The 26679-nt window shown below is 44.4% G+C and overlaps 4 protein-coding genes across 9 annotated transcripts; all 4 read left to right on the top strand.

The window, feature by feature from the left end:
* Positions 1-1938: 1938 nt before the first annotated feature.
* On the top strand, positions 1939-4629 carry ART4 (ADP-ribosyltransferase 4 (inactive) (Dombrock blood group)). Of its 2 annotated transcripts, none has more exons than XM_041474390.1 (3): positions 1939-2407; positions 2936-3653; positions 4495-4629. In XM_041474390.1, the coding sequence occupies exons 1-3, from the start codon at positions 2324-2326 to the stop codon at positions 4587-4589; spliced, it is 897 nt and encodes a 298-aa protein (XP_041330324.1). In that variant the 5' UTR covers positions 1939-2323; the 3' UTR covers positions 4590-4629. The 2 variants fall into 2 exon arrangements, with proteins under 2 accessions (XP_041330324.1, XP_041330323.1); XM_041474389.1 differs by having other exon boundaries at positions 1939-2416.
* A 19-nt stretch (positions 4630-4648) lies between these two features.
* On the top strand, positions 4649-11171 carry SMCO3 (single-pass membrane protein with coiled-coil domains 3). 5 transcript variants are annotated; one of them, XM_041474395.1, is made up of 3 exons: positions 4669-4759; positions 8061-8108; positions 9449-11171. In XM_041474395.1, exon 3 carries the CDS (start codon positions 9466-9468, stop codon positions 10141-10143), a length of 678 nt encoding a protein of 225 aa, XP_041330329.1. In that variant the 5' UTR covers positions 4669-4759; positions 8061-8108; positions 9449-9465; the 3' UTR covers positions 10144-11171. The 5 variants fall into 5 exon arrangements, with proteins under 5 accessions (XP_041330330.1, XP_041330329.1, XP_041330328.1 ...); XM_041474394.1 differs by having other exon boundaries at positions 4710-4759; positions 9452-11171; XM_041474391.1 differs by lacking the exon at positions 4669-4759 and adding an exon at positions 7489-7554.
* Positions 11172-13968: 2797 nt separating this feature from the next.
* WBP11 (WW domain binding protein 11) lies at positions 13969-24609 on the top strand. The gene is made up of 12 exons (XM_041474397.1): positions 13969-14111; positions 15140-15257; positions 16073-16104; positions 16729-16822; positions 17217-17413; positions 18252-18385; positions 19098-19297; positions 20100-20294; positions 20814-20915; positions 21801-22115; positions 22711-22893; positions 23513-24609. The coding sequence occupies exons 2-12, from the start codon at positions 15194-15196 to the stop codon at positions 23944-23946; spliced, it is 1950 nt and encodes a 649-aa protein (XP_041330331.1). The 5' UTR covers positions 13969-14111; positions 15140-15193; the 3' UTR covers positions 23947-24609.
* Positions 24610-25899: 1290 nt separating this feature from the next.
* On the top strand, positions 25900-26378 carry LOC121357206 (histone H2A). Its single transcript, XM_041474317.1, has one exon. It carries the CDS (start codon positions 25926-25928, stop codon positions 26313-26315), a length of 390 nt encoding a protein of 129 aa, XP_041330251.1. The 5' UTR covers positions 25900-25925; the 3' UTR covers positions 26316-26378.
* The last annotated feature ends 301 nt before the right edge of the window (positions 26379-26679 follow it).

Here is a 26679-nt window from a genome sequence, read left to right as displayed (position 1 = left end):
TACTGCACTGTAAAGCAGGTTGGTGTGCTGCTTCTTTCTGTTCCTCTGTACTTTTAGCTGTGGTAAAAGAGATGCCTGGAAGGCACAGTCTCTTTTGTGAACCCTGATGAGCAGGAATCCAGTTGCTGAGGCTTCCTTCTCCCCTGCCATGCCCCAGAGTGAATCAGAAATGATGACACTGAAATTTAGGTCATAGGTTCAGCACTCTGTGACACTGAGGGAGAGGAGGGCCAGGATTTGCCTGACTCACCATGTACCCAGATCAGCATTTCTCTGAAAGCCTTGTCCTGAAGTAAGGACACAGGAGAAGTCTGCAGAGGTGGCTGCCAGTGTGAGCCTTGCTTGGCAAGCTGCTGTGGCTTGCACTGCTGATGCTGGTCTTGGCCAAGGAGAAGACACTTAAAAAATATCTCTGCATGTCTTGGTTAAACGCCTGTGACTGGTTCCTCTATTGACATAAATTAATGGAGCTTCACTGCTCACAGTAAAATTCTACTCTGAATGCCATCTAGTAAAAATTAACAGAGTGCTTTATTGAAAACAGTGAAGTTTTTGCTTGGAAAAATACTAGAGAGATTTGCAGAATCCTAATATCCAGTGCACTAATAAAATAGGGGTGTTGTGGTTGTTGTATGGTTTTGTTAGCACAAAAAGTTTCCTGTCTCTATTTGCATCTTTCTGCTAGTTTTATATTTTTTCTCTCCCTTCCAGTAAATATTTTTTTCGGGCAAAAAATGTTACACCCGGAGGCCTCCATTATGTCATCTGCTCTGTGTCATCAGATCTCTTCATGGGCTGAAGTCATTATGACCTTTGGGGATCTGAGCAGTCGGATCACGTTACAAATTTACTGCTGAAATGGAGGAATTCGATTGTTGCTTGGTTAATGCAGCGCTGAGCACCGCCACAAATCCTCTGCTGCCATCTTTCGGCCTTTGCATTTAATAATAACTTGAGTTGCTTCTGAAGCGTTTGAAAATGCAAATTCTTGTCCTCCTGATTCCCTTAATACTAAACTTTCACTTACAGATTAGAGGGGAAAACCAGGGACATAATTTACAAATGGATTATATGCAGCTGAATTGACATTTTAGTGGGGTGTTTATCATGACTGCCAAGCTCCCAAGGGAGCCTGTCTCAGTTTAAGTCTGTTTTATCTCTACACAAACAGAGGTGGAGTTACCTCTGAATAAATTTGCGAGCCTTCCGGTGGACTCACTTTTCGTAGTCAAACAACCACTTTCTGAAATACAGCCCAAGATAACAGAGACATTCCAGGATGCAGAACTAGGTTGTCTGCATCCATCACTTCATGCACTTCATGGCATCATCTCATGTCTCCAGCAGCAACCACTTTGAAAGGAGCCCAGTAGGACCTGGAGGCCCCAGTGACCTTTATGTCACCTCCCACCATATCTCAGCAATATTTTGCAGATGCTCTGTCCACAGAATCCAAGCAGCTTCACAAACCTCCCTCATCTCAGGGAATCACTCCATGTCTGGAGGTGCCCCCCTCACCCAAGCTATCATTATCAGTCCATGGAAAATGGGCTTCACTTTTCTCTAGTCAGAACTAAAGCCTTGACTATTTTCTTGGCTCTTTTTCCATACAGAAGAGTTATCAGGGGCCACCGGGCTCTGTGGGTGAATAACTCACTGCCAGTATTTGGAAGGGTGTCTAGAAGGCAGCTGCTAGAGAAAGGTTTGTCTCAGCACAGAATCTGCATTTACACACTCATTTTGCCTGTGCCAATGCACACAGCCCAGCGAGCTGCCACTCTGCCTTGCTGTAGGAGGAGGATTGGCACACATGAGTAGAAAGCAGGGGGTGATAAGGAGGAGAAGGAGAGTTAGGTTATCGCTGCTTCCAGATGGGATCCCAACCTACCCTGCATTTCTGCATTGGCTTTATCAGAGTCAACTTCTTTAAAAGGGCTTTTGAACTCTTAACCAGGGAGCAGTCACCCTGACACACCTCTCCTCAGGAGAAGTGCCTTAGTCTTCTCCAAGCCACGGTTTTCTTCCTTTTTGCAAGAACAACACCAAACACCTTGGAATCAAAAGAACTGTCAAGGTGACGGACACTCATGCCAGCTGAAGTTGGTGCAACCGGACACTTTCTTATGGATTTTGGGCACATTTCTACCAGTAAATTGTCTGCTTGGATTGATTAATGACTTCTGAATTGCAGTGAGAATTTGGTGAATGATCTCTGGCTGGAGAACGGCCACCAAAACCTGAGTGCAAATTACAAACTGCAGAATTTTCCAGTTCAAAGAAAAACAGGAAGAAACAGGTGCAAATTATCTTTCCTTTAAAAAAAATGTTCTTTACAGTGTCTTGGGTGGATTCTGGGAAGCTGGTGACACTGGGCAGCCTCCTGTTGCTGATTTTCTCACAAATACTGGTAAAAGAGGTAAATATTGCTCTTTATTTGAAATAATGAAATTTCTTATACTAAAGAATTTTTTTTTCCATTTGAAACATGTTCTTTAAAGAGTTTTGGGTTCAGTTTTGACTTTTCTGCTTTCAGTTCCCTTGTTCCATTTCTTACCTGTCTTAATTTTAGTTACTTGGTTGGAATTTTCCTCCTGTTTGCAGCTAGGTGATTTCCTAGAGTGTTTGTGAGTAGATCTCATGGAGTTTTTCCTTTCCTTTTCCAGCCTGTCTAAATTGACCAATGCTCCTGGGAGATTCTAATGTAGCACATCCATATCAAATGAGAACTCCATCATCCTGACCTGTGGTGGTGTATAGACAATAGCCTGAGGTTGCTCAGGAGGGTTTTGCTAAGGATTTGCTACCTGCCTTGCTTGCTCTGCCAATAATGACAAAGAGGCAAGGAAAGGGTAGAGAAAAACTTGGCTTGTATCCACAGAGATACCCAAGAAATTCACACTTCTGATGCTAATCCTCATTTGCTTTTATGTTGCAGGCTGTGTCCCCCATCCTGATGGATATGGCTCTGCATTCCTTTGATGACCAGTATCTGGGATGCAGAGAGGAGATGATGGAAGAACTGGAGCAAGGAGACTATTTTCAAAAGGAAATAGCTGCTAACAAGGACTACTTGCGTCTCTGGAAGAAGGCTCAGGAGGCTTTGCTGAAGAGCCCTGTAGGTCTGCTGAGGGAAATGCGTGCCAGCCATGCCACTGTCCTCATGGCTTACACCATGAACTCCTCCCTGCACTCGCAGCTGAACTGGGCTACATCCACAGCAGGAATTTCTCCAGAGCACTACAGACACAACTTCAGCTTTAAATATTTTCACTTCTACCTAACAACTGCTATCCAGATATTAAAGGAATGGCAGATCAGCATGGGGGAACATAAGTGCTACCAGGTGCACAGGGGTGTAAAGGACTTGTATATTGAGGCCGAGGTAGGCAGCAGGGTGCGATTTGGCCGTTTCACTTCTACCTCCCACCTCAGGAATGAAGCCCAGAAGTTTGGGAACGAAACTTTGTTCACAGTGACCACTTGCCTGGGAGCAGCTGTGCAAGGCTTTTCTTACCACACATCTGAGAAAGAAGTCCTCATTCCCCCTTATGAGATATTTCTCGTCAAAAGCTTCCTTCAAACCCAGCAGGGCAACCGGCTGCATCTGCATTCTGTGGGGAACTACAGCAAGTACCAGTGCCAGCTGGTGGAAGGTATTGTACACAGGCTCTCATGTAAGGGGGCACAGGACAGGCTGGTCCCCAGTGCCCCAGGCAGCCCCCACCAGCTGCACCCACGCAGGGCCACACTCAACGGCAAACCTGTAGCTCACCTCTTGTGTTTGCCTACGAGATCCATCTTTACCTGTTTGCTGTGAAACCTGGGACAACCCCACAGCTCTCTAAAGATGGATCAACAGCAGGTCTCAAGGTTCTTTGCAGCCCACATTTATCCTAAGTGTCGTTGCAAGGATGTTGCAGGACTCATGCCTTTGTGTCCCCAGCATTGTTGTTGCAAGAGTGGGTGAGATGTGCTTGAACCAAGTAATCTATGCTGGTGTCTTGCAATGTTGCTACACTTCAAGTTTCAGGACTATTCTAGGCTTTGGTCCATTACTACTCTGGCAAGCTACTGCTTCTACACTTATCTCTGGCAAGCTGAGAGAAGTGTAAACAAAGCTACTGTCACTTTAGCAGTGACCTCTCTCCTGAGGCAGCAGGGAGAAAAGGTATCCTTTGACAAAGAACTGAGTTTCCTGGTTATAGAGAGAGCTCTATGCTGGAATACCTCATGGGGCCTGTTTCACATCCCTGCCTTTCTGTGAATCTACCACCAGTCCAGGACTCTTGCTTTAGTCTCTTTGTTCAGCAGTGTGTCAATGTGATCTTTGAGCTCAAAACAATCATTTAGGAATGAGGGTTCGTGCCTCCAAAGCCAAAATAATAGGTAGAGTTGAGAAAATGGCCTTTCTGGGCAAAGGTTGTGTTAGCAAAACCAAAAAGCTTTAGGCAGTGAATAGAGGTCTAAATGACTGCTCTCTTTATTTTCTTTCAGCTTCAAGAAGCAAGAACAGTGGTTATACTGCACTCGCCTCTGCCATTCTCCCTAGTGTGCTTGGAGTTTCCCTGTGCTTGGCCCACAGTCTCTGATTCTCTGGCTGCATCCAATTATGTGCCCTTGAATTGCAGGCAAGAAGCCTGTGGAGTTCCTGCTGCTACAGAAGGTTCAATCTTCCCTCTGCTTTCAGCTGCAACTCTGCAGCTGAGACTGGAACATTCAGCCTGGTTCATTAAAACAGACATTCCCTGGACCCATTCAGGTAGGAAGAAGGTTATCTACGGCCTTTCTGAAGACTAGATCAGGGATAACCTTCACTGAAGGCAGCTTTGTCCTGAGGCATTCGGGAAAGACACACAGGGACTTTGGACTCCTTACAGATCTCTTAATACCTTTATTTTTAGTGAGAAAGAGTCAGTCTGTGGGATGTGGAAGGCACCATGGCAGTAAATTCAAGTGGGTAACTGGGCAGCTGTGCATATCTCCTTTGAGAGCAGGGAAAGTTGGTGCCAAGATGTGCATCAAGGAGTCGGATTATTGTGTTGGTTGAAGAGACAGAGAAGTGCATTAAGTCGTGCAGATTCTGGCAGACCCTGAACAACCTTTCTTTGCCACTCTTAAAAACAAGATGAACTAACATTTCTGGAGTGGTGTCTGACTCTGAAAAGCAAACAGAGGAAATCCAGAAGGCATTATTACAGGGGAATTACAGAGGAATAAAGGTGGATATATTTTTGGCTAGATTGTTACATTTCTGAAATCAATTATCCAAACTGCTAACCCAGCTGACCCATTCTTCCCCAAGACATTAGTTGGAATAAAACATAGAAAAAGTTCTTGACAGCCTTTTCTGGGACTTTACCAAGCAGCCAGCAAAATATGGTGTAAACAGCTGCAAGTATTGTTACTCTGATGGCTGCAGGAAGTATGACCTTGTGCTGAAATCTTCAAAGTAAGGGAAGTGCTGTAAATTAATTATTCTTACATTTTGGTGGTTTTTGGTAAATTTGTGGAAGTCCTAGAAAATAAGTACTTTACATCATCCTCAGAATTATAATCCTTCAGTTTGTATATATTGGTGGATCTACACAGGATTGAACTCCCATTTTTGGGTGTGGGAATAGCAAAGTCAAACGCATGACATCTACATTCCAGAGACAAAGCAATTGAAGACTGAGTAATGCCACGTTTTGTCAGGCTACAGTTCCCTTAAAAGTGATTTATATTAGTCAGTTAATACACTGACTACATGGTGTAAACATCCCTTGATAGGTGGAAGCACAAAACATTCTCCTTGCTTGGGTGCCCATCATACCATTTTGACTGCTAAGAAAGTTATGTCCTTCTGCTTGCACCTCCGAGTTCCCACAAGGCCAACTAGAGATACAGTCCTGGGATAGTGTGCAGCTCAGGGACTGCTCCTGATGTTGCCTTTGCTTGTGCCAGAGCCCTGTAAAGCTGGACTGTTTGCAGCAGACATGTTTCATCAGCTATTGCTGTGGTTAGATGTGTAGTCAGAAGTGTTCAAGCAATTGCAACTTCCTGTCCCGCTGTGTACTTTTAAAGACTTTTTTTTCAGAACTCAGTTCAACCATCTGCCTTTTCCTCCATTTCTTTCCCATGGCAAAAGGGGTCTGAAATGGCATGAAATGGCAAAACTGATTTTCACCTTTGCTGCAGTTCAGAGTTGAGTCTGGGTCTCCACACCACTTCTACTCTCATGGCACCAGAGACCTGGCAAATTGCAGCAAGGAAGGATGACAGACACCCCAGATCAAGTCTTTTCCTCCAGCTTAATAGGCCTGCAATAACAGCTATTAATCCTCCCAAAAGATCCAGGTAAAGCAGGAACAAAACTGTCTTCATATTGTTCAAATTATTTTCTGTCTTGTTCAAAATGATGAGGATTCTAGAAGAAAAGGATTTGCATCCACTGCAAACACAGAAGACCTGAAATCAGTTTCCAGAATGTGACACACATGCAGTTGCCAGCCTGATCAGTTCAATTCAGTTCAATATCACACAAAGTATTTCAGGACTACATGGCATTCTCAGTGGAAAATACTCAGCAGTCACAACTAATTGACATTTCCAGAACTATAGCAGTTAAATCATTTAGTGTTCTCTTTCAGCTTATGTTCTCATGCCCACAGCTCTGACAATAAGAGAGTTTGGCACTCTGACTGTATTCATTGGAGTTGAATACAGCAGCTCAGCTTTCAGGTGAAAACACGTCAGCAATTGCAAAGTACACATTTTATGCTTCATCTTATATTTTCATCCAAGAACTTAGCCATCCTCTGTGGTGGAAGCAGTGTTCCTAGTGAGACCCCTGTGGGCTGCAGGTCCACCTTTCTAAGGACAAGAGCATGAAAGATGTCTAGCTTGGTTGAAGGCATATGTACAAGCTTGTCTTACTGGACTGTTTCCACTCTCTGTGGTGTCTATTTTTCTGTTTATGTGGGACCATTCAATTTTTTGCAATGACTGCTTTTGTACAAATTACAATTTTGTAATTTGTACAAAAGCAGTCATTGCAAAAATTCATTATTTCAAGGCCTAGGTGCAAGCATTAATGTTTATATTTATAAACAATAGAAACCAGTAAAAAACATAGTCTTGTATCTATTTGAATTAGAAGTGCTGTCCTACACCTCTTATGTTCTGAGGACAGCAAGTAACACCATCCCCTTTCAGCCATGGCTGTAGTTGCCTGTGATGGCACCTCTGCAGCAGGCAGGAGGGATTTGTGCTGTACCCATTCTCTCCAGGAACAGAAGGCCTTTGGAGGATCTAGTAACTGGGAACTAGCATTGAGTAAACTGAATTCTCTTAAAATTGGAAGGAAGGGGAGAGGAGGAAGAAAATGAGATGAATCTGGGTAAACATCACACAATAGAATTAATGACAGGAGGCAGGCACAGGATGCAGCTGAAGCCCAGCCTCCGGATGCCTAACTCATCACATGCTGCTGGAAAACACCAGGCAAGCAGAGGGGAAAGAGGCTGAAGTTACTGTCCCATACACATTTCAACAGCAGCATTCAGACCAAATCAGGTAGGCAGTGTAAATGTTTAATTAGAAAAGTTGCCGTGGTAAATCTCCCTGGAGCTGGAGAAATAGAAATACAGAAATATATGTGGCCTGCCTAATTCTAAAAGGAAAATATAAAAGCTGATGAAAGTGCTAATGTGAAGAGTAAGAAGTAATTTTAGCATTAGGAGATATAAAATCTAGAGCAGCTGTAAAAAGCTGAAATAATCATATGTAATGAACAGATTCTAAAAGTATTCTCCACACCTGTCTGGTATGTAAAATGTTTGTTGAAGTGCTATTCCTTCTAAAACAATTTGTCTTCTCAGTTTCTACCAATAAGAGAAAACAAATGACCTTACAAAAAAACAGCACTGGAGTGGAAAGGTTTTAGTATCACACTGAGTCAGAAAGCAAGCCAGCAACATCCCTGAGGCAGGATTGATATGAAATCATTGCCTGCATTATCATGGCTTTATGTTTCCAGAAAATCACAAACCTTTACTGTATATGTATTTGGCTCCCTACAGCTTGTATAAGATGTGTTAAGCGGTTTATTCTCTTGGCAGAGATACAAGGTAAGTGGCTGAAAGAAATATACAGTACTGTGTAAAATATTGGGGGAGAAAAACTCTTTTCAGACTGGCTTGTGTTTCAACACTGAGATTAAAAATTGGCAGGGGATTGTGGAAATCATTCTGGTTTTCTACAGTGACCTTGTGGGGGAGGGTGTGTTTAGTAAAATACAGCTGGGTCAGTGTCAGATGATTTGCAGCTAACAGATAGTGCAAGAACTACAAAGGAGCAAAATGGCACAAAGGTATCTTTTTAAGAAGAAAAATCTGGGTAGTCCCCTACACATAACTATTTGTAGCTCTAACTGTGATATGTAGGCACCAACAGCAAGAAGAAAAACATCTTAGAAAAATGCAAAGCACTGCACAAAAGTGGCCCAGATTCGCAATAAGAGGGCTGAGACCATGAAAAGTACCAGCAAAGAAATGAGTCATCCTACTCATTCATAGTTTGCCCCCGTAGGAAAGATGTTTGCATTTAAGCTGAAATCATGCAAAAGCATTTTCACTTTGCAGCTGGTGATGGGTTAAAGGGAATGGACAGTGTTGATTATAGAATCTCAGTGATGAGGAATTCCTCCGTGATCACTGTAAACTCAGTCTCTTTGGACTCCATGTTGGCATGCAGTTTATGAAGAAATAAATGTCAGGGAAGGAAATACAGTGAGAGATGTATGTAAGGTGATATAGGTTAGGATGGGGTTATTATAGACAATTTTACTACTCACTATGAATTCAGAGGGTAAGCTTCTTAGTATAAGCACAGAATGCTTATATAGTATCATTTTCTCTTGAATGTTAGAAGAAAAAGGCTAAACTGGCATAAAATACCCTTATTGTGACACAAACCATATCCACCAATCATCATGGTTGCTGAAAAATTGGATGCCACTAAATGGAAAATATAGGCTGATACAAAAGAGTGCCTGGAACAACCCTTTAATCTTTAAGCCACTTCTTTAATTTTGCTGATTAGATGAGATTGTTCCATTTTTTAGTGAACTACTTCAGCTTCTACCATCTTCAGTTTCCAAGGCTGAGTTTCAGTTTCAATCTTCAGTTGCCAATGGTCCACATCCATTTTACCAATCTGCTCATCAGATATTTGTTAGCTATTTTTGTTGCTCTGAGCATACCCAATGTCTTACAAGGTCCTTTTCCAATCACTTGGCAAAGATCCAGAATAAGAATTAAGATTTCTACATTTATAAGCTATGCCTTGGGATTTGAATTGCTCAGTATGAAAAGAACCAGGGGGCAGAGACAAAGCAGATTTCACTGCTCTTTAAGGGCTATGGTTATGGGTGTTAAACAGAGTAAGAAATTTCTTTTCTCTCTTTAAGTAGTCTATTTCTGAAGAATGGCATTGAGTGACCTCCTTTACCCAGATAATCCCAAGAGAAAGCAAGAACTGATCCATCTCCATCAGGAATTGCTTGACTGTATGTCCACAAATTTCCATGCAACAAACGAGCTGGTTGGAGTGCTGAATGAGCACCTGGGCTGTGCTATTACCCCCATTGAGATGCGAGAGAGCAGTACAGTCAAGGAAAACTGTGAGATTATCATTCAAGTGATGAGTGAGATTCAGCATCAGGTGCAGAAGATTGATAGTGACATGAAGGACAAGCTCGAGCCAGTGCTGTACCAGAAGCTATATGATATCAAAGAGCCTGAGCTGGAGAAAATTGCAATAGCCCAGAGAGTTTTTTCCATTATTTTTGGAGAAGCAACTTCAACAGCTGCAATGGTAGCTATCAAACTTCTTGGCTCCAATCATTTAACTCTCACTGTGAGCAAGCTCATCGGTGTCCTTGCGCAGATTGGGGCATCTGTTCTTGGGGGAGTCAGCATTACCATTATCGGGCTTGGCCTTGAGATGATTCTCCATGCCATCCTGGGAGCTGTGGAGAGGAGTCAGCTTCTGACAGCTGTGAGAAGCTACGAGAAGCACCTGGCTGAATTTAAAGTTGCCTCAGAAAAGTACCAGCGTGCCATACATGAAGTAACTTCTTTGGTGAGACAGCAAGTTCAGTAAATGGAGTTCACTCTTCTACTGTCACAGCAGCTGCAGCAGCTTATGCCTGCAGAAACCCTTTGGATTCATTACGACAAATGAACTACTGATGGCTTTTTATTTTCTTATTTGTGGTAGCAGAACAAGAAAAGTGACAGTTCAGGAAACTGGCACTGAAATATATTAATAGAACTGGTTTACAGGTGTTTAGGGGGTGCAATGTTTCAAATACTTTGCACCTTTCCTTAAGCTTATTTTCTGGGAAGCATTGTAGGTAACCTTGAACTGTAATTCATGTTAGAGACAATCATACAGACTGCTGGACTGGTAGTGGTGAGAAGGTGTGTTTCTATAGCAAAAATGACAACACAATGGGAGAAAACAATTTCAACAAGGCAATTCATGCTAGCATCTGGAGGCTTTGCAAATACATCTGTGGTTGCTAAACTCTTAGTGTGGTTTAGTGCTAAATCTGATAGACTGAATTCAATTACAAGGACTAGCTGAAGCATATTTAACTGCTATTTTCTGCCCTCCTAAGGCGCCAGCAAGAGATCTTCTTTAAATAAACTCTAATCCCGGTAGATTGGCAGGTGAGAGAAGCCTGGGCCTACATGCAAACAGACTCAACCTTGCCCCACCACTGAGAGAAACCAGCTGCTGCATTCCGGGTGTGCCTGGCCATGAATAACCTCTTGTGCTTGTGATGCTGTGCTCCTGCCAACCCACATGTAAAAATTTCTGTGCAAAGTTGCTCTTTTGTTGATTGGAGTGGGATTATACACGTGTACAAGTGCCTGTAGGATTGCAGCCCTAGTAAACTAAAGTTATTTTCAAGTCTTTACCTGATCCCACCAATGTGGGACTGTCAAGAATGTGCTTAGATTCTGCATTTCACAATATGCTACCAACTGTCCTTATTTTTCAGATTTTAAAACCAAAGCTGGAAGAAAGAGCATTATTTGTACTGTCTTGCTCTGATTTGCTGTGAATTGTTTATTTTTGATCTTAGAAAAAAAAAAGGTAATTGAAGAATTAATAAAAAGGTACATGAGTATTGGATGAAGACTTCTCTTTTCTGTATTTTTTTTTGTCTGAAAACCAATTTTAAACCAAATAATAAAGAAGTACTGAAAGCTTCATTATACATGCAATTAATATTTTTTTTAATCCATGATAGACCAATCTAGTAGGGTTGTGCATAGGTTCCTTTTTTAGTACCTGCTTCCCCCATACTAAAACCATGTCCAAATTCATACATGTTTGCTAATATTCAATATTAGCAATCTTAATTTATTAATAACTAGATGGTGCCTATGAAATAAAGAAATGGGTGAGATTCACAACCCTTCCATTCTGGGGTTTGGAGGGGTTTGTTTTGTTGGGTTTTTATTCTCCTCCACTTCTGTTCTCTTTAATATTTTCTGACTCCTCTTCCCTTTTATGCACAAAAGCCACTAGATGGCAATGAAACTGGTACCCAACAGCTCTGCCAAGTCATCAGGGAGAAAGGCCAGGGATCGGGAGCATAGATGGGTGCCAGGGACTGAGAAACTGGGACCAGCTGCAGACTGGGCTATGTGAGTCAGGAGAGGCACTTCAGGGGAGGCAAAAAGCACTGCCTTGCCTACACGAGGTATTGTGGTGGATGATGTGGTGACCTGAGACATCACTTCTCCAAGAGGGAACATCTCTTGTCTCCTGACACAAATGGCACTCAGTTTAAAGGCAAGAGACTGTCAGTCAGTGGAACACAATATCTGTGTGTTGGAGAGGTAGGAGCTCCTGGCTCCTGTTTTCTATGTGTAAATGTACACTCTAAACTAGGAACTAAAATCAGCTCTTGGAGAGATTGCTGATCACTGCTGTATGAGAATAGCGAAGTCAAATGAAAACAAATCTGTTGTATTTTTCAAGCAATTTGCCCAATGTTCTTGAATGCAAATGCTAAGCAGTGTCGGGGAAGTGAGATACGCAGTGAGGAACACAGAGGTACAAAACTATTACTCACCTCTAGGTATATGCTTGTTCCTGGTGGACTTTAAGGAAAGTGGATTTCCCCACAACAGATTTAATTCCTGCTCTCTCTTATGCTCTGGCCAGTCTTATGTTTGGTGCTCCAGAGATGTCATAATCAGTCTGTTGATATTTCCCCTCCAGACTCCTTCAAGCTGCCCCTCAGTGTGACAGAAGTACCAAGTGAAAAATGTGAGAGGACTATTGTCCTCCAAAGCAGCAGACACTGCTGAGAGAAAGCAGTCAGGACTGAGGCAGTACCACTGTCCCCAGGACTGGCAGGACAGAAGACCCCAAGCCTGGTGAGGTGCAGCTAACCTTCAAAGACTCAGCCACCCCCCTCTGCAGCTGAGGCAGTACCACTGTCCCCACTGAGCCCAGGACTGGCAGGACAGAAGACCCCAAGCCTGGTGAGGTGCAGCTAACCTTCAAAGACTCAGCCATCCCCCTCTGCAGTGGCACGGCACCTGACAGGGATGTTTATGGCCACAGCTTTCCATCACATCCTCTTGAGTGTTCTGCCTTTGCTCAAGCTGTTGTTCTGGACAAAGGATTAAGAATGAAAACTGTGATACATGTATTCCAAATAAGAACAGCCTCAAAAAAACTGCAAACCAGCCCAAACCAGTGTAAGCAGTGTCCAAACCTATGTGGAAAAACAGTACGGTTGCAACCAAAATCTGCCCAGCTGAACCTTTTTTCTGGTGACAATAATAATACAAAGAGAACATGCCAAAGAGGAACAAGGTGGGGATGACCATGCTGTGCATGTGGTTAGCAAGACTCCATAGAAACTGAGAGCTCCTGAAGCCTTGGCTCTGAGGATGCTCCTTGATTTTTGACTTTGTGCAGCTTGTGACTAAATGCTGTCATTAATGTGATGTGCAGCTTGCAGTCTTTTACCCATCCTGCAATGATCCTTACAAATTAGGCAACCGGATCTCCATTACTTGAAAAATTATAACAACATTGTGTTGCATGGCATGTTCACCAGGAGCAGGGAGTCTAGCAATCCTGCCCAGAGATATGACCACCTCTGCTCCCAGATGCCACCTGTGCAGAGAAAAATGTCCTTCCTACATCTTCTCCACAGCATGCTAATTTTTTTTAGCCTGCACCCATACTTTATTGCTTGCACATTGATGTTTTTTGCATCTTCATCCTGGTTCTTCACGGGCTGTGGACTTTTGCTGGAAATTGTACTTTGGACGGTGACACGAAACAGCTCCCACCAGGTGTTCACCAGCCCCGCCACTTCACCACAGCGGGGGCTGCAGGAAGAGACGAGTAACAGAGCAGCTTCTGCCCTGGCATCAATTAACTCCGCCGTTCTCTTTGCCCAGAGCGATCCATCCCAGCCGCGCCCGCAGGGCAGCAGCGCTGCCGCGAGGCCAGGCCCGCATTAACCAGGACCGGGCCTGAGGCCGTGGGCAGCCCCTGCCCCGCAGCGCTTCGCACTGACTGCCCGAGGCAGCGGCTCCCCACGCGTCCCTCGGCTCTGCCTAGTGCCAGGGCACGGGGGCGCTTTGGGGGATCTCTCCTGGAGAGCGTGAGGGAGCAGGCCCGCCCTGGCCGCGTTCCCAGCCCCATTTCCAGCGCTGGCCGCACGGGCGCACCCCTCCCGCTCCCAGAGCGCGCCGGGGCCGGCTGGGCGCCGGTATCTATCGCTACCCGCCATCGCTATAGCTATCTCTATCCCTATCCCTAACCCTCCCCCTATCCCCGTCCCTGCCTGTCCCCACTCCCGCCCCGCCTTCCCGCCCCTCCCCAGGCCCAACCATAGAGTTGAGGCCTCCGAGGGGGAGCGAGGGGCGGCGGAACCATCGAGCTGCGGCCGCCGCTTCCGGAGCGCCGCTGCGCGCCGCCACTCGGTGCCGGTGCAAGATGGCGGCGGGGCCGCGGCGGCGGGCGCGGGGCTGAGCGAGGCCGCGGCGGGCGGAGGGAGCCGGAGCCGGGCCCGGCCGGCCGCAGGGGGGAGAGGGGCGCGGCGGGGCCGGGCCGCGAGCACAAGAGAGGCCAGCAGGAGGAGGCGGCAGTTCGCGCTCCCTCATTTTCTTCCTCCTGCCATCGGGCGGGAGTAGGAGGGGAGGCTTTGTGCCCCGTTCCCCCGTGGCCAAAGGAATAATTAATTTAGTTCTTGATTATACTTTTTTTTTCACCTTCGGCCGTTAATTTGTTGCGTTGAATCTCTTTAGTGTGGGTCCTTAGAAGATGTGTAGTCGAGGTTTTGGGAGTTTGTTCTTTTTCCCTTTAGCCTTTAAGTAGTAAAAGGATGGGGGATACCGTGTCTAAATGTAACTCCTGCCTGTGCTTGGTGAGCTTCCCTCCTAAGGAAGCGATAGTGTCTTGCAAAAGGAAAAAAACAAACCCAGCCCAGTGTTTTTGCAGGAGGTAGTTTTGGAGGGGAAGGGAGAGAAGAAACATCCCTGGCTGTAATTTGGACACTTACGTAGTCATCTGCAAGCTGAAGAAATGTCTAAAGACAGGAAACGATTTTCTGCAGGATAATCCTATTCTTGCTGATGCAGTGGGGGCTGGGGAGAGATATCAGGGACAGTTAGAAGTCTGAGGAAGGGAGGAGATCTGTGCAGAAACATTTGAAACAGAAAGGTGAAAACTGAAGAGCACTTACAAGAGTGAATGAGAAGCTAAACTCTGATACGCTCTTAGGAAAATAAAATATGTGTTTCTCCCTGCCCTGCACCCCTCCATAGTGTAAGCACAAAGCTTCTTGGTTTGAGTTGTAATGTGAATTCTAACAAACTCATCAATTAGCTTAAAATTCTAACCTACTAAAGGAGTAGTAAGTAGGTACTTAGTTAAATAGTAGTACTTTGTTGGAGTAGGGCAGTTTTGATGCAGATGCTGAGCTCATGGTCAGGTTTGAGAACTTCAAAGGTATTTGGACTCTTTGAGGGAGTAAATTGCTGATAGAAAGAAGAGAAACAAGCATCCTCAAGCTACCAGTGTGTAGGACCTGAAACCATGCCATCTTTTCCAGGTCCCTCCCTCTTTTTTAAGTTTCTCGTTTTGAGGCAGAAGAAAAAAGATCAAAATGGGGCGGAGATCTACATCATCCACCAAGAGTGGGAAGTTTATGAATCCCACGGACCAGGCCCGTAAGTATCCATGAAAGCTGAGCAGGGGGGAATGGGGGGTGCCTGGAGGAGGAGATAAAAAGCTTTCTTTGAGGATAGAATCCTCACTTGTGGATCAGAACTGAGTTTCTCTAACGTGAAAAATACTATCTCAGTTTTGTCTGGGAAGGCTGCTTGCTTTCATGCTCTTGCTTCTCTTAAGTATTTACCTCTTGGTTTTCCACTGCTTATCAGTGTTGGAAGGCCTTTGTACTTAGCTGTTGGATGAACTGCAGGCTGCTTCCTGGCACAGAGTTAATCTGTCCCAGGCAGGAATTCGAGGAACATGTCAAATTTTGCACGTGCTCTGGTTAGATGGGGGAGTTATCTTACTGGGTTTTTTCCTACTTTTGGTAACATGCCAGGTGTTATCAGTGCTCTGTGAATAAAGACAATCCGGACTCCCACAGTGGATATGCTTTATTTCAGAGGCATTCTCAAAGCCTATGTATTTTTAAAGTGTGTTGTCTGATGACTCTATTTCAGCTTCTGTGCAGCAATCTTTTCATGACTGCATGGCTTTGGTTGCCTGTTGTTCTTTTTTGTATGGAAAAAGCCTTGCTTCTGGAGACATGAAGACTGCAGTATCTTTTTTTTTTTTTTTTCCTGTATAAAAGACAAGAAATATAAATGAATTTCATGCTATATTTCTCTTTCACTGAAAAGCTGACTTGCAGTTAGTCTTTGTAAAATGAGTGAACTGTTGAGAAACACCCCTAGTCTTGATGAAGGAAAGGTTCTTTATTAATTTGATTTTGTCTTTCACGTTGTTATGTTCTTTTTCTTTTCCCCTCTAGGGAAGGAAGCTCGGAAAAGGGAACTAAAGAAGGTAATAAAGAGATGAGGGAACATGTGGTTGGCATTTCCTATACTATGTGTCATGTGTGTGATTGTAAAAGGCCATGAATAGACTGTGGATATTTTGGTTGATATCCTAAGACTGACTTTGGAAATACTATCCAAACACGTAGTTCAAAAAAACATAGAAGTCTTGTTTGGAGTAAACATATCCCCAGCTGTTCTTTAACTTGTAATTGTTTTTGAAACGTTGCTGGAAGTAGTTAGTAGTTAAAAACCCCCAGAATGACAAAGCAAAAAAGCAAGCAACAAACCAAATAAAAAAAAATTCAGACAAATAAAGCATCCAAGAGTCAGACGCTTCTTAGTGTGTTCTGATGAATTTTGTCAGTTGGTTATTGTGTTGACTGCATGTGTCTTAGTTGGAGTGAAGGAATGATAGTAACATTTGCAATTGCCAAGATAGTGGAATTAAAATTACCAGAAGTTTTAACTACATTTGCTGCTGATTTGTGCCATGGTGAGGGTTTTCAGGGCATTCTGAGGTGGGATTTTTTTATTTTTCCTTCAGCCTGGCAATACTGAGAAAGGGGTAACAGATATTTTGTGTCTTTCTACTGTGAAACTTTTCTGTCTGCTTGGTCTCTGATCTTAGAACAAAAAGCAGCGGATGATGGTCCGAGCAGCTGTACTGAAGATGAAAGATCCGAAGCAGATTATCCGGGACATGGAGAAGCTGGATGAGATGGGTGAGTGGGAGGTACCAGGTGTTGGACTTAGGCCCTGGTTTATGCAGATGCACAGTGTAGTTGTAACTGCCAGTGGGGGAGACTGAAATAGAGTAATCTTTTTTCCTTTCCTGATAGAAGGGGGGATTCTGTGAACATCTGGGAATTGATTATGATTTAAGATGTTGTGGTGCCATCAAAGAGGACTTTTTTCCCAGAAGATGATTGCTAAGAAAAACGATTAGTGTGTGTGAGTGCTGCTAATGTAGAATTCAAGGAGGGGATTATTGTCGTAAGGCTGCAGACTTCCTGAAAGCGGGGATTGGAACTTGCTTTGAAATAGTTTCGTTCATCACAGTTGTGCAGTAGAGTAATTTGCAATTTTTTTGTCTTTTTTTTTGCTGTCTTGGATCAGAATTTAACCCGGTACAGCAGCCACAACTTAATGAAAAAGTGCTGAAGGACAAACGCAAAAAGCTCCGTGAGACTTTTGAACGTATCTTGCGGCTCTATGAGAAGGAAAATCCTGACATCTACAAAGAGCTGCGCAAGCTGGAAGTGGAGTACGAGCAGAAGAGAGCACAACTCAGCCAGTATTTTGACGCTGTCAAGGTAATGCTTACTGTATCTCAGTCTTGTAACTGTGGTAGTGTATTCTCTCTGCTCATTAGGTGTGACTGTTACAGAGGAAGCGAGATTTATATGAGTTCAGCATCATGTGGCAGATACGAAATATTAATTTGCATGGTACCTCAGAGCATTTCAGTGAGGACAGTGTGGTGGTTGTCAGGTCACTGTTTGTCTCTGATATGCTGACCTCATTCAAAATGAAAGGAGGAAAGGGAAATTTCTGTTGCAAATCAACAATATCAGCCTTTCATTTTCTGTATTAAAGTGAGAGAGAGCCTGTGAGTGTGCAATTGATATTTCTGTGCATTTCTGCTAAATATCTTGCTGGAAATAATGAGAATCCTTTGGCATTTCTTTAAAGGTCTTTCTCTAATATTCCTCCCTACCATGCTGGAAAACAGTGTTGTGCCAGTGCAAGGATCTGCAAGGCTTCTTTTTTTTTCCTTTCCTCTGGAACATGCAGCAGTCTGTGACTTGAATACTTAAAAAACACAAAAGCACAGCCGTACTTGTCTGCAGCCTCTTCATTTTGTAGACTGAAGGTCTAAAAGAAGGTGAAAACTTTGAGTTTTGACTGAAAAGCTAAAGCTTTTCATGGGTGCATTGCAAGTGCTTTGGTTTGCATTGAAAGCTTTTACTGTTAACACTTCCCCAGATTTCTTTCATGGACTGCTGCAAGATAACACACCCTAAGAACAGGCACGTTTGACAAGTGGTGCCAGAATCCGTATGTTCTGTACTTTAAAAAGTAGAGAGTTTGTGCAGTAGCTTCTGTGGAAGTAACCTATTCTCTTTTTTTTTTTTTTCCCCTCCTTTCCAGAATGCTCAGCATGTTGAAGTGGAAAGTATCCCCTTACCAGATATGCCTCATGCTCCCTCCAACATTCTCATACAGGATATTCCCCTTCCAGGGGCTCAGCCACCTTCCATCCTCAAGAAGACATCAGCCTATGGGTAAGTGGAAAAAGAAAGTTAAGGGGGAAGTGAAACAGAAGCACTCATATTATGGGGGAGGAGCTAGGGGTAGAAGCAGAGGTGTATTGACTTGTAGAAGTCAGGAATTCTGTGCAAGTGAATTGTGCTTTCTTTTTACCAAAGCTCTTAATCTATCCCCACTATCACAGCTTTTTGTTTGAATTTCTTTGAGCAATACATTATGCCTTCTAGTTTTTGTCTTTTTCGTATCAGGAAAACTTAGAGCCCTACTGTTAAGAACATAAATGCCCCTTAAATTGCCCTATGTGTGTTCTTTTGTCCTGCTGCTATATTCAGTGTATATGAATAGTTCATATAAACTCCAAGTTTGCTTGGTTTTGGTTTGGTTTCTTTTTTTTTCATTCTAGTGCTAGTTTTTTTCTATTTCTTTCTGAATAGCCTTCTGTTTTCACCAACTGTGATTATTTCAGTCTTCTTCTGTGGTAGGATTCAATATCTGATTTTTTTCAGTATTGTCTTCAGTTGCTTTCTGAGGAGGTTTTGTCTGATCTTCTTCAGTCATGTCTTTGTTTGATGTTGTAAACTCCTTACGTCAAATCTGTACTTTTTAAATGTTCATGTTTTTTAGAAGTCTGCAGAAGCAGTGGTGAGAGATGGCTAAATAATTTTACAAAAGGCATGCTTACTTTAATTGTGTTGCTACATTTCTCATAACCTTTCTCATCTCCAGACCACCAGTTCGGTCCATTTCTGTGCTTCCTCCTCCGGGGCTTGGTGTTCCGCGCTTACCTCCAGGCAGGAAGCCCCCTGGGCCTCCACCAGGGCCACCCCCTCCCCAGGTCCTACAGATGTATGGCCGTAAGGTGGGCTTCAACTTGGACGTGGCTCCTCGAAGGCGAGAGGAGGAGATTTCTTACAGTTCTGAAGCAGGTAAGGACTTCCCTATTCCTCTCTGCGGTTTTCCTTGACCTCTGTTCCGCTGTGGATGGTACTGCTGTGAATGCAGTGTGCCCCAGACAAAAGGTTCTCAGGGCAATATGAATGTTAGCACCATTTGAAGGACTCTCCCTAAGTGATTGCTTCTCTGAGGTGATTCAGATATATCATAATATCTGCAATTTTGCTACCAGCTGTATTTTTAAATGTTGAAACATTTAATTACGTGTCTCAGATACTTTTTTTTGTTAGGTTTCACAGATCAGATTTTTTTGGATAAACCCTTAACAGTGCTGTAACATTGTTCATATTATCCCTTTAAAAAAAACCCAATCACTCTCAGAGAAATTGTCTATTTAAAAAAACCATAAAATGAACACTCCCAAACCAAAACTACAACAAAAACCACAACCAGCCCTGAGTGTGCATTTGCTAGGAGAACATTGGTCCTGTTTTTCATGAAGTTGCTGTATCATCCCTAGAAGCTTTTTTGACTAGATGAATTAGCTTTATTTCATGCCAGAAAACATCAAAATATTTCAGTGGTAGGCAATTGCTGAATAGAAGTTGATGAATCAGTTGCAGTAGCAGTTGCCTTCATTTTTTTGCTGTGCAAATTAATAAGGTTAATATGAAATCTTACAGATTTTCCAAAATGTCCTTTAAAAATATGTGCTAAAAAGTAAAGGGATGCCAGTTTGTCCATGCTTTTGCTAAGGGGAATGTTCTTTCACTGGTGTGAAAGAATACTTTGACTTTGGAGTTCATGCATTTCCTAATACTTTGCTTTCTGCAGGACAGCGAGGCCACGATGATGACATGTCCAGCACTAGTGAAGATGAAGGTTATCCTGAAGATATGGATCAAGATAAGCACGATGAGAGCAGCGATGACAGCGATAGCGATAGGTCAGATGCAGACAGTGAAGGAGAGGACTTCCTGCATCGTGATAATGACAAGGAGAGGGAAGGTGGTGAAGAAAAGAAATCAGGTATGAAGGGGAAACGGGAGACTGGGGGTTGATTTTTCAAAAGAAAAACACAACTTGATAGAGCTGAGGGTGTGTGTGTAATTTATTTAGTCAACTAACAATGTTCTAACTCACCTAAATTCCAACTAAAGGATTTTTATTAATAAATGGGTCAGAAGGAGGCTATCTAGAAGCGAAGCAACTTTCAGATAAACCTGTTTTCTTAAAAGTTGTTAGCTTATAGCTCACAAGCCATTTTTCACTTGGTAAGATACCCTACAATCATTGCATTGGTAAGATACCCTACAAAATTAAACCTCAGTGTAAAATATGCTCACTTGCTTGGGGGAGACCAATTGCTAGAGAATACTAGGTTAGCAAAACTTGAAACAATCAGAAACACCAGCGCTAACTCTTACCTAAGGAGCATCATTATGTTAGATTGATAAGCTATCCATACCAGGTATCAACATAACTATCTGATTTTTCTTATTTCCTTCCCACCTCCTGTCCCCCTTACCCGTACCCTGCTTTCCCCAGGTCACAGTGTCCGGTTTGCAGACATGCCTGGGAAGTCACGAAAAAAGAAAAAGAACATGAAAGAACTGACTCCACTCCAGGCCATGATGTTGCGAATGGCAGGTGAGTAAGGTGGATATAATATGTGGTGAGATGCCATTGCGCTTCCAGTTAAGGTTTCTGTGGGCAGCTTACTTTGCACAAGTTTTGTTTTATAAAGTAAATATTTTACTGTCATAATGTAGGCTCTGCTGAGAGTATCAGCTCTTGTTAGGTATTTTAGTTGGTTTTTGCTCTTTTTTTCTTTTATTTGTCTGGGGTTTTTTGGTTTTGTAGGTTTTTTAAAAATTTATTTTTAAGTAATGTGTTGCATAGCTGAGTTGAAGTTAAGAGTAGCAATTTACTGTTTTTTTTCTTCTAAACCTTTTTTTGCTTAACTTTTGAACAGTTGTTCAAATGAAATACAAATCTTTTGGTGAAAGAGAAAGGGTAACATTGTCTATTTGCTCAGCGTGTAACCTGTAAGGATCTGTACTCCCTAAAAATACCCTTCTGCTGAGATAAGTTAACCAATAGAACAAACTGTGTTTGTTTTAAAAAGTATCTTTCCAGTATCTTTCAAAGGTGCAGGAGTTTCTTGAACATGGGGATTTCGTTTATGGTGGCATTGTGTCCCCAACCCCCTGTTACCTCACCTCCCCACAAACTCCTTTAAGGCAGAGATTAAATAGCAGAAGTTTGGGCTGGTAGTACAAGCTTCAGGTCCCAGAGGAGCACACAACTCTTTTTGTCAGAGCTCTCTAGAGCAGCAATGATTTTTCTATTATTATTTTTATTTGTTTTCGTTTTATGTTTAACAGTAAAAAGTGGTCAGATTTCTTCCCTTTGAAGTAAGGTTTATCTTTCTCTTGCTTCTTTTTATTTAATTCTGTGTACTCAGTTTTCTCTGATGTTCACAAAGATGTTACACGCAGACAGACTTTATAAGGGTATAATCTCCATATCCAGGCCAGGAAATTCCAGAAGAAGGGAGAGAAGTGGAGGAATATTCAGAAGAAGAGGAGGAGGAGGAAGAGGACTCAGAGTCTGAAGAGACATCACAGCAACAGCAGCAGCAGCAGCTCAGTGAGGAGGCACTTGCAGAGACCGGGTCGTCTACTGCGACTTCCCAGGCGCAGCAGCAGCAGCAGAGTGCGCAGGCTGTGCCGCCAGCTCAGATACAGGCACCTCCCATGCCTGGGCCTCCTCCTCTGGGACCACCTCCAGCCCCTCCACTGAGGCCCCCAGGCCCACCCACCGGCCTTCCTCCTGGCCCTCCACCAGGTGAGTTCTTGATTTACCCTGCTTTGAGGGATGCAGGCCCTCAGGCAGTGGTATCAGCTGCAGAATGTGTTGCAGATGGAGTGTATGTATCCACTTACCGAGACCTGTCTGTCATCAGGCTGCATCACCCTGTCTGTACCTTGCTTTTGAGGCTTCAGGCTCCTGTAGCTGTAGCCTTCCTGCTGGTTGTCTTTGTTAGAGCCAACACTGGCAGACAGCAGCAGAGCCAGTGTATGAAGCAGAGTAAAAGAGCAAAGGTAGTTATTTTTAGGCCAGAAGAAAAATCAAATGCCACAGAAAAAGGTTCTTAGCTGTTTAAATTCTGACAAACTCAGCTCAGAAGCTGTTACCAGTTACAGCTTAATTAAATGGGGAGGAACCCTTTTTCCATGATACACTTTTGTTTCATAAAGATGCTTTAACTGTGTAACTGCTGCCACTGCTTGAGATTTTTAGAAACTCTATTTAATCTGGCAACTGGGTAATACAGCCTTCATTCATAGGTTGAAGATCTTTATCCTTAGCTGATGAGATAGTTGCTGGGATATGCCTTTAACTGTGAATTAAATTTCTTGTTTGTTACATGAACGCTCAGGAGCTCCTCCGTTCCTGAGACCTCCGGGATTACCAGGGTTGCGTGGGCCTTTGCCTCGACTGCTGCCACCTGGTCCTCCCCCGGGGCGACCGCCTGGTCCTCCCCCAGGCCCCCCACCAGGCCTGCCCCCAGGTCCTCCTCCACGTGGTCCTCCTCCTCGTCTGCCCCCTCCTGCCCCTCCAGGTAAGGGGTTCTGTTTGTTTCAGTGCCAAGTCCCTTCTTCCTTTCTTTTCACAGTCTTGGCTGTGGTGGTCAGCCCAGTGAGGTATAACTGGCTGCCAATTTGCCTTGGTTCCTGTCTGTGGCTGCATTGTGCCACGTGCTATTACATTATTCTGTGCAATAACAAGGAAATGGCGTGCATGGTTTGGTAGCAAAAAATCTGCCCTGAAAAAAGGGAATTTCAGAGTTTAAACTTTTACTCTGCTGGACTCCTTCTGAAGAGCCTCTGGGTGCTGTAATGGTGCTCCACTAAATGAGTTGGAGATCCGAATATTTATTTTTTGTGCCTGGGTCTGAAATTCCAGTGGGATGGATTGTCAAGAAACTTTATTCTCAGATTATAACTTTAAAATTTAAAAGGGAGCAATAAACAAGCTCCTGTGGCTTTCAGAGCCTGAAGAGCAGCACGTGCAGATTTGAAAACCTTTATTTTATTTTTAAGCTAGTGCTGCTGCATCTTGTTGGGGGTCGCTTTGTTTTGCTTTTTGTTCTTGGCATTCTGAGCCTGTTCACTTTTTTTCTCGAATATTTTGAAATTCCCAGATGTGGAGAGAGCTCACGCTTTCTTTTCTTCTTACAGGCATCCCTCCTCCTCGCCCGGGCATGTTACGGCCACCTCTGGTGCCTCCCTTAGGACCTGCCCCACCTGGGCTCTTTCCACCAGCTCCCATTCCAAACCCCGGGGTGCTGAGTGCCCCCCCCAGCCTGATTCAGCGGCCCAAGGCGGATGACACCAGCGCGGCCACCATCGAGAAGAAAGCCACGGCCACCATCAGTGCCAAGCCGCAGATCACCAACCCCAAGGCGGAGATCACGCGCTTCGTGCCCACCGCCCTGCGGGTGCGCCGCGAGAACAAAGGGGCTGCCGCCGCCTCCCAGAGAAAGCAAGAGGATGAGCCCGCCCTCCCGTTAACCAAAGCTGCCCCTAAGGCTGGCTCATCTGCCCCTATCTCTGTACAGACAAAGGATGATGTGTATGAAGCCTTCATGAAAGAAATGGAAGGTCTCCTGTGACCTGTCGTAGTCCTAGTCAGCTTTCCTGCCCCTCTGAACACGGATCGGATCACTGTGGAGGGAGAAGAAGGGAAAGTCCTCCTGCAAGCAACGAAAGGGCATGTCTGGAAATAGTTCCCTACCCACAGGTTAACTTGCCAGTGTGCTGCGACTGGAGACCGCTGCAGCTGAGGTGTGCCTGGGGACCTCCTTTCAGAGCCACTTGGTGAAAGGAAATTGCAGTCAAGAAGGCGATGCTGCTCCCCTCAAGTCCTCCCCCTTCCTTAGAGGGAGATAATGATACTCTGGGGACGGGGGTGACTATTCCCTGCCAAAATCCTTACACACCCCGAGTGCTCTGGTGAGGGTAGTGGAACAGGTTTTTAAGGAGCCAGAAAAGTGTTAGCAGCATTTCATACACAAATGGTTGTCCACTTTTTATTTTCTGTACTGGGTTTGGTTTTTTTTTTTTTCCCTGTAAATATTTTATAATCATGTTTTTTAGTTGCAGTGAGGTTGATCAATCATCTTTCTTCCAGGGTAGTCAGGGAGGTAATTTGTTGCATATACTGTACACTGGAGTTTTGCATCCTCTCCCCTTTATGGTCATCTTGATGGATTTTTGTTGGCTGGGGAAACTTCATTTTGTCTTGTGAGAGACAATAAATGTTCAGTGTATCAAAATACCACTTTCCCTGTGATTTGTGAGAAACTAGCAGGCAGGTGGAGAGGGGGGAGGGTTCTTTGCTCGCCTTGGAAGATGATACAGCACTCAGAACCTCAGAAAAGTAATAATCACATTGTAAATAACATATACTTACTTTTTCCCACTAAGCTTCTGCTATATTTTTAAGTTCCTAAACATCCCTTTTAACCTTTATGGGTAGCTAGTAAAAACCTAAGCTCTGAAATACTACTAATAATTACGAAACAATTTATTTTACACACTGAATAGGAGGTTTGGTTCATGTCAAGCCTCAGATACCTGCTGGGTGCACCATGGACAGGCTACCTTAAGTGAAAATTAGTAAATAATTTTAATATTAAAAGATTGACTGACACAGTTTTAGTTGTGGCTAATAATTTTAGGATAGCAGACTATCAGACACCTCGAACAATACATGTAGTTGGTTGTAAGTTTCAGGCTTAGCTGAATGCACCATGTTTTGGGGTTAATCCTGCTCTAAGGAGACAAAGTTATTAGCTAACCAAACTTACACTTGAAAACTTTGAATCTGTTTTCACAAATTCTGGACACAATCAAAAATGTTTGCACTGCAGTTCTCTATGCCGAGAACATGTAAAATTGACATGAGCCCGCCCACCTAATGCATATTGTGTGATGTAACTTTACCCAGTTCTTGAAACACGAAATTCTTTCTTTATTAAGCAACTTCTGTTGTGGAAGTTACCTGATGACATCAGCGTTTTTTACCAAAGTTGAGAAGATTCGGCCTGGAGACAGATAATTCAGCTGGAAAACACCAATATGAGTGATTGCAGAAATACTGAAGTATTTTTTCTCTAGAATCAGAGAAATGTCTTGTATTATGACTTCCTGCCTAGTCTCTATACGTATTAGTAGTGCTGGGGTGTAAATGCTCCCACTGAAAGCAAAGCTTCTCTTTTATCATAACAGCAACACATTTTTAAAGTAGCCCTGCAGGTTTAAAGTGCAGGATTATTTCTGAACCGCCAGCCCTGGCATTTAGCGGGATGTTCCCGCTTCCAGGGCGGCCGCCGTGCTCCGCCGCGCTCGCGGCGCTGGGGCCGGGCGGGGCTGGGAGCGCGCGGCGGGGGCGGCTCCGCGGGAGCGGCCGCCGGCGGCTCCCATTGGTCGGATTTGGATCCGCGGCGCCATTGGTCGGAGCGAGCCAGAGCGCGCCGCAGCCAATCAGAGAGCCAGCGGGGCGCGCGCAGGAGCTATAAAAGCGGCCGCGCGGAGGGCGCGGCGACACGTGACCGCGTCGGTTCGTGCAGCGGGAGCGGCGTTGGGAGCCATGTCGGGTCGCGGGAAGCAGGGCGGCAAGGCGCGCGCCAAGGCCAAGTCGCGCTCGTCGCGGGCCGGGCTGCAGTTCCCCGTGGGCCGCGTGCACCGGCTGCTGCGCAAGGGCAACTACGCGGAGCGCGTGGGCGCCGGCGCGCCGGTGTACCTGGCGGCCGTGCTGGAGTACCTGACGGCCGAGATCCTGGAGCTGGCGGGCAACGCGGCCCGCGACAACAAGAAGACGCGCATCATCCCCCGCCACCTGCAGCTCGCCATCCGCAACGACGAGGAGCTCAACAAGCTGCTGGGCAAGGTGACCATCGCGCAGGGCGGCGTGCTGCCCAACATCCAGGCCGTGCTGCTGCCCAAGAAGACCGACAGCCACAAGGCGAAAAGCAAGTGAAACAAATCCGAGGAGCGTTCCCGACCTCAAAAGTAACCCAAAGGCTCTTTTCAGAGCCACCCATTTCCTCATAAAAGGAGCTGTACATCCTGGTGAAAAAGCAAACTAAACACATCTTCCGTCTTGCTCCCCCCCTCCCCCCCAATCGCCTCAAAAAAGCTAAAACAAACAAAAACGACCAATCTCCCCTTAAACACCCCAAATCCTTTACAATCTTGGCTCTTGAAAAAAATCCAAACCCAAACCACCCCGAACACTTTGTATCTTAGCTCTTAAACTAAGATCAAGACTTTGAAAAATTTACTCCGTAGTAAAATCATTTTGTGCTGATGGGGGTTAGAAATCTTGTAAGGACTGCAGGAAA

The sequence above is a fragment of the Pyrgilauda ruficollis genome, unplaced genomic scaffold (genome assembly GCF_017590135.1).
Source record: "Pyrgilauda ruficollis isolate IOZ18807 unplaced genomic scaffold, ASM1759013v1 scaffold32, whole genome shotgun sequence".
In the NCBI taxonomy this organism is placed as follows: Eukaryota; Metazoa; Chordata; class Aves; order Passeriformes; family Passeridae; genus Pyrgilauda; species Pyrgilauda ruficollis.
This window is presented reverse-complemented; position numbering and strand designations above follow the sequence as displayed.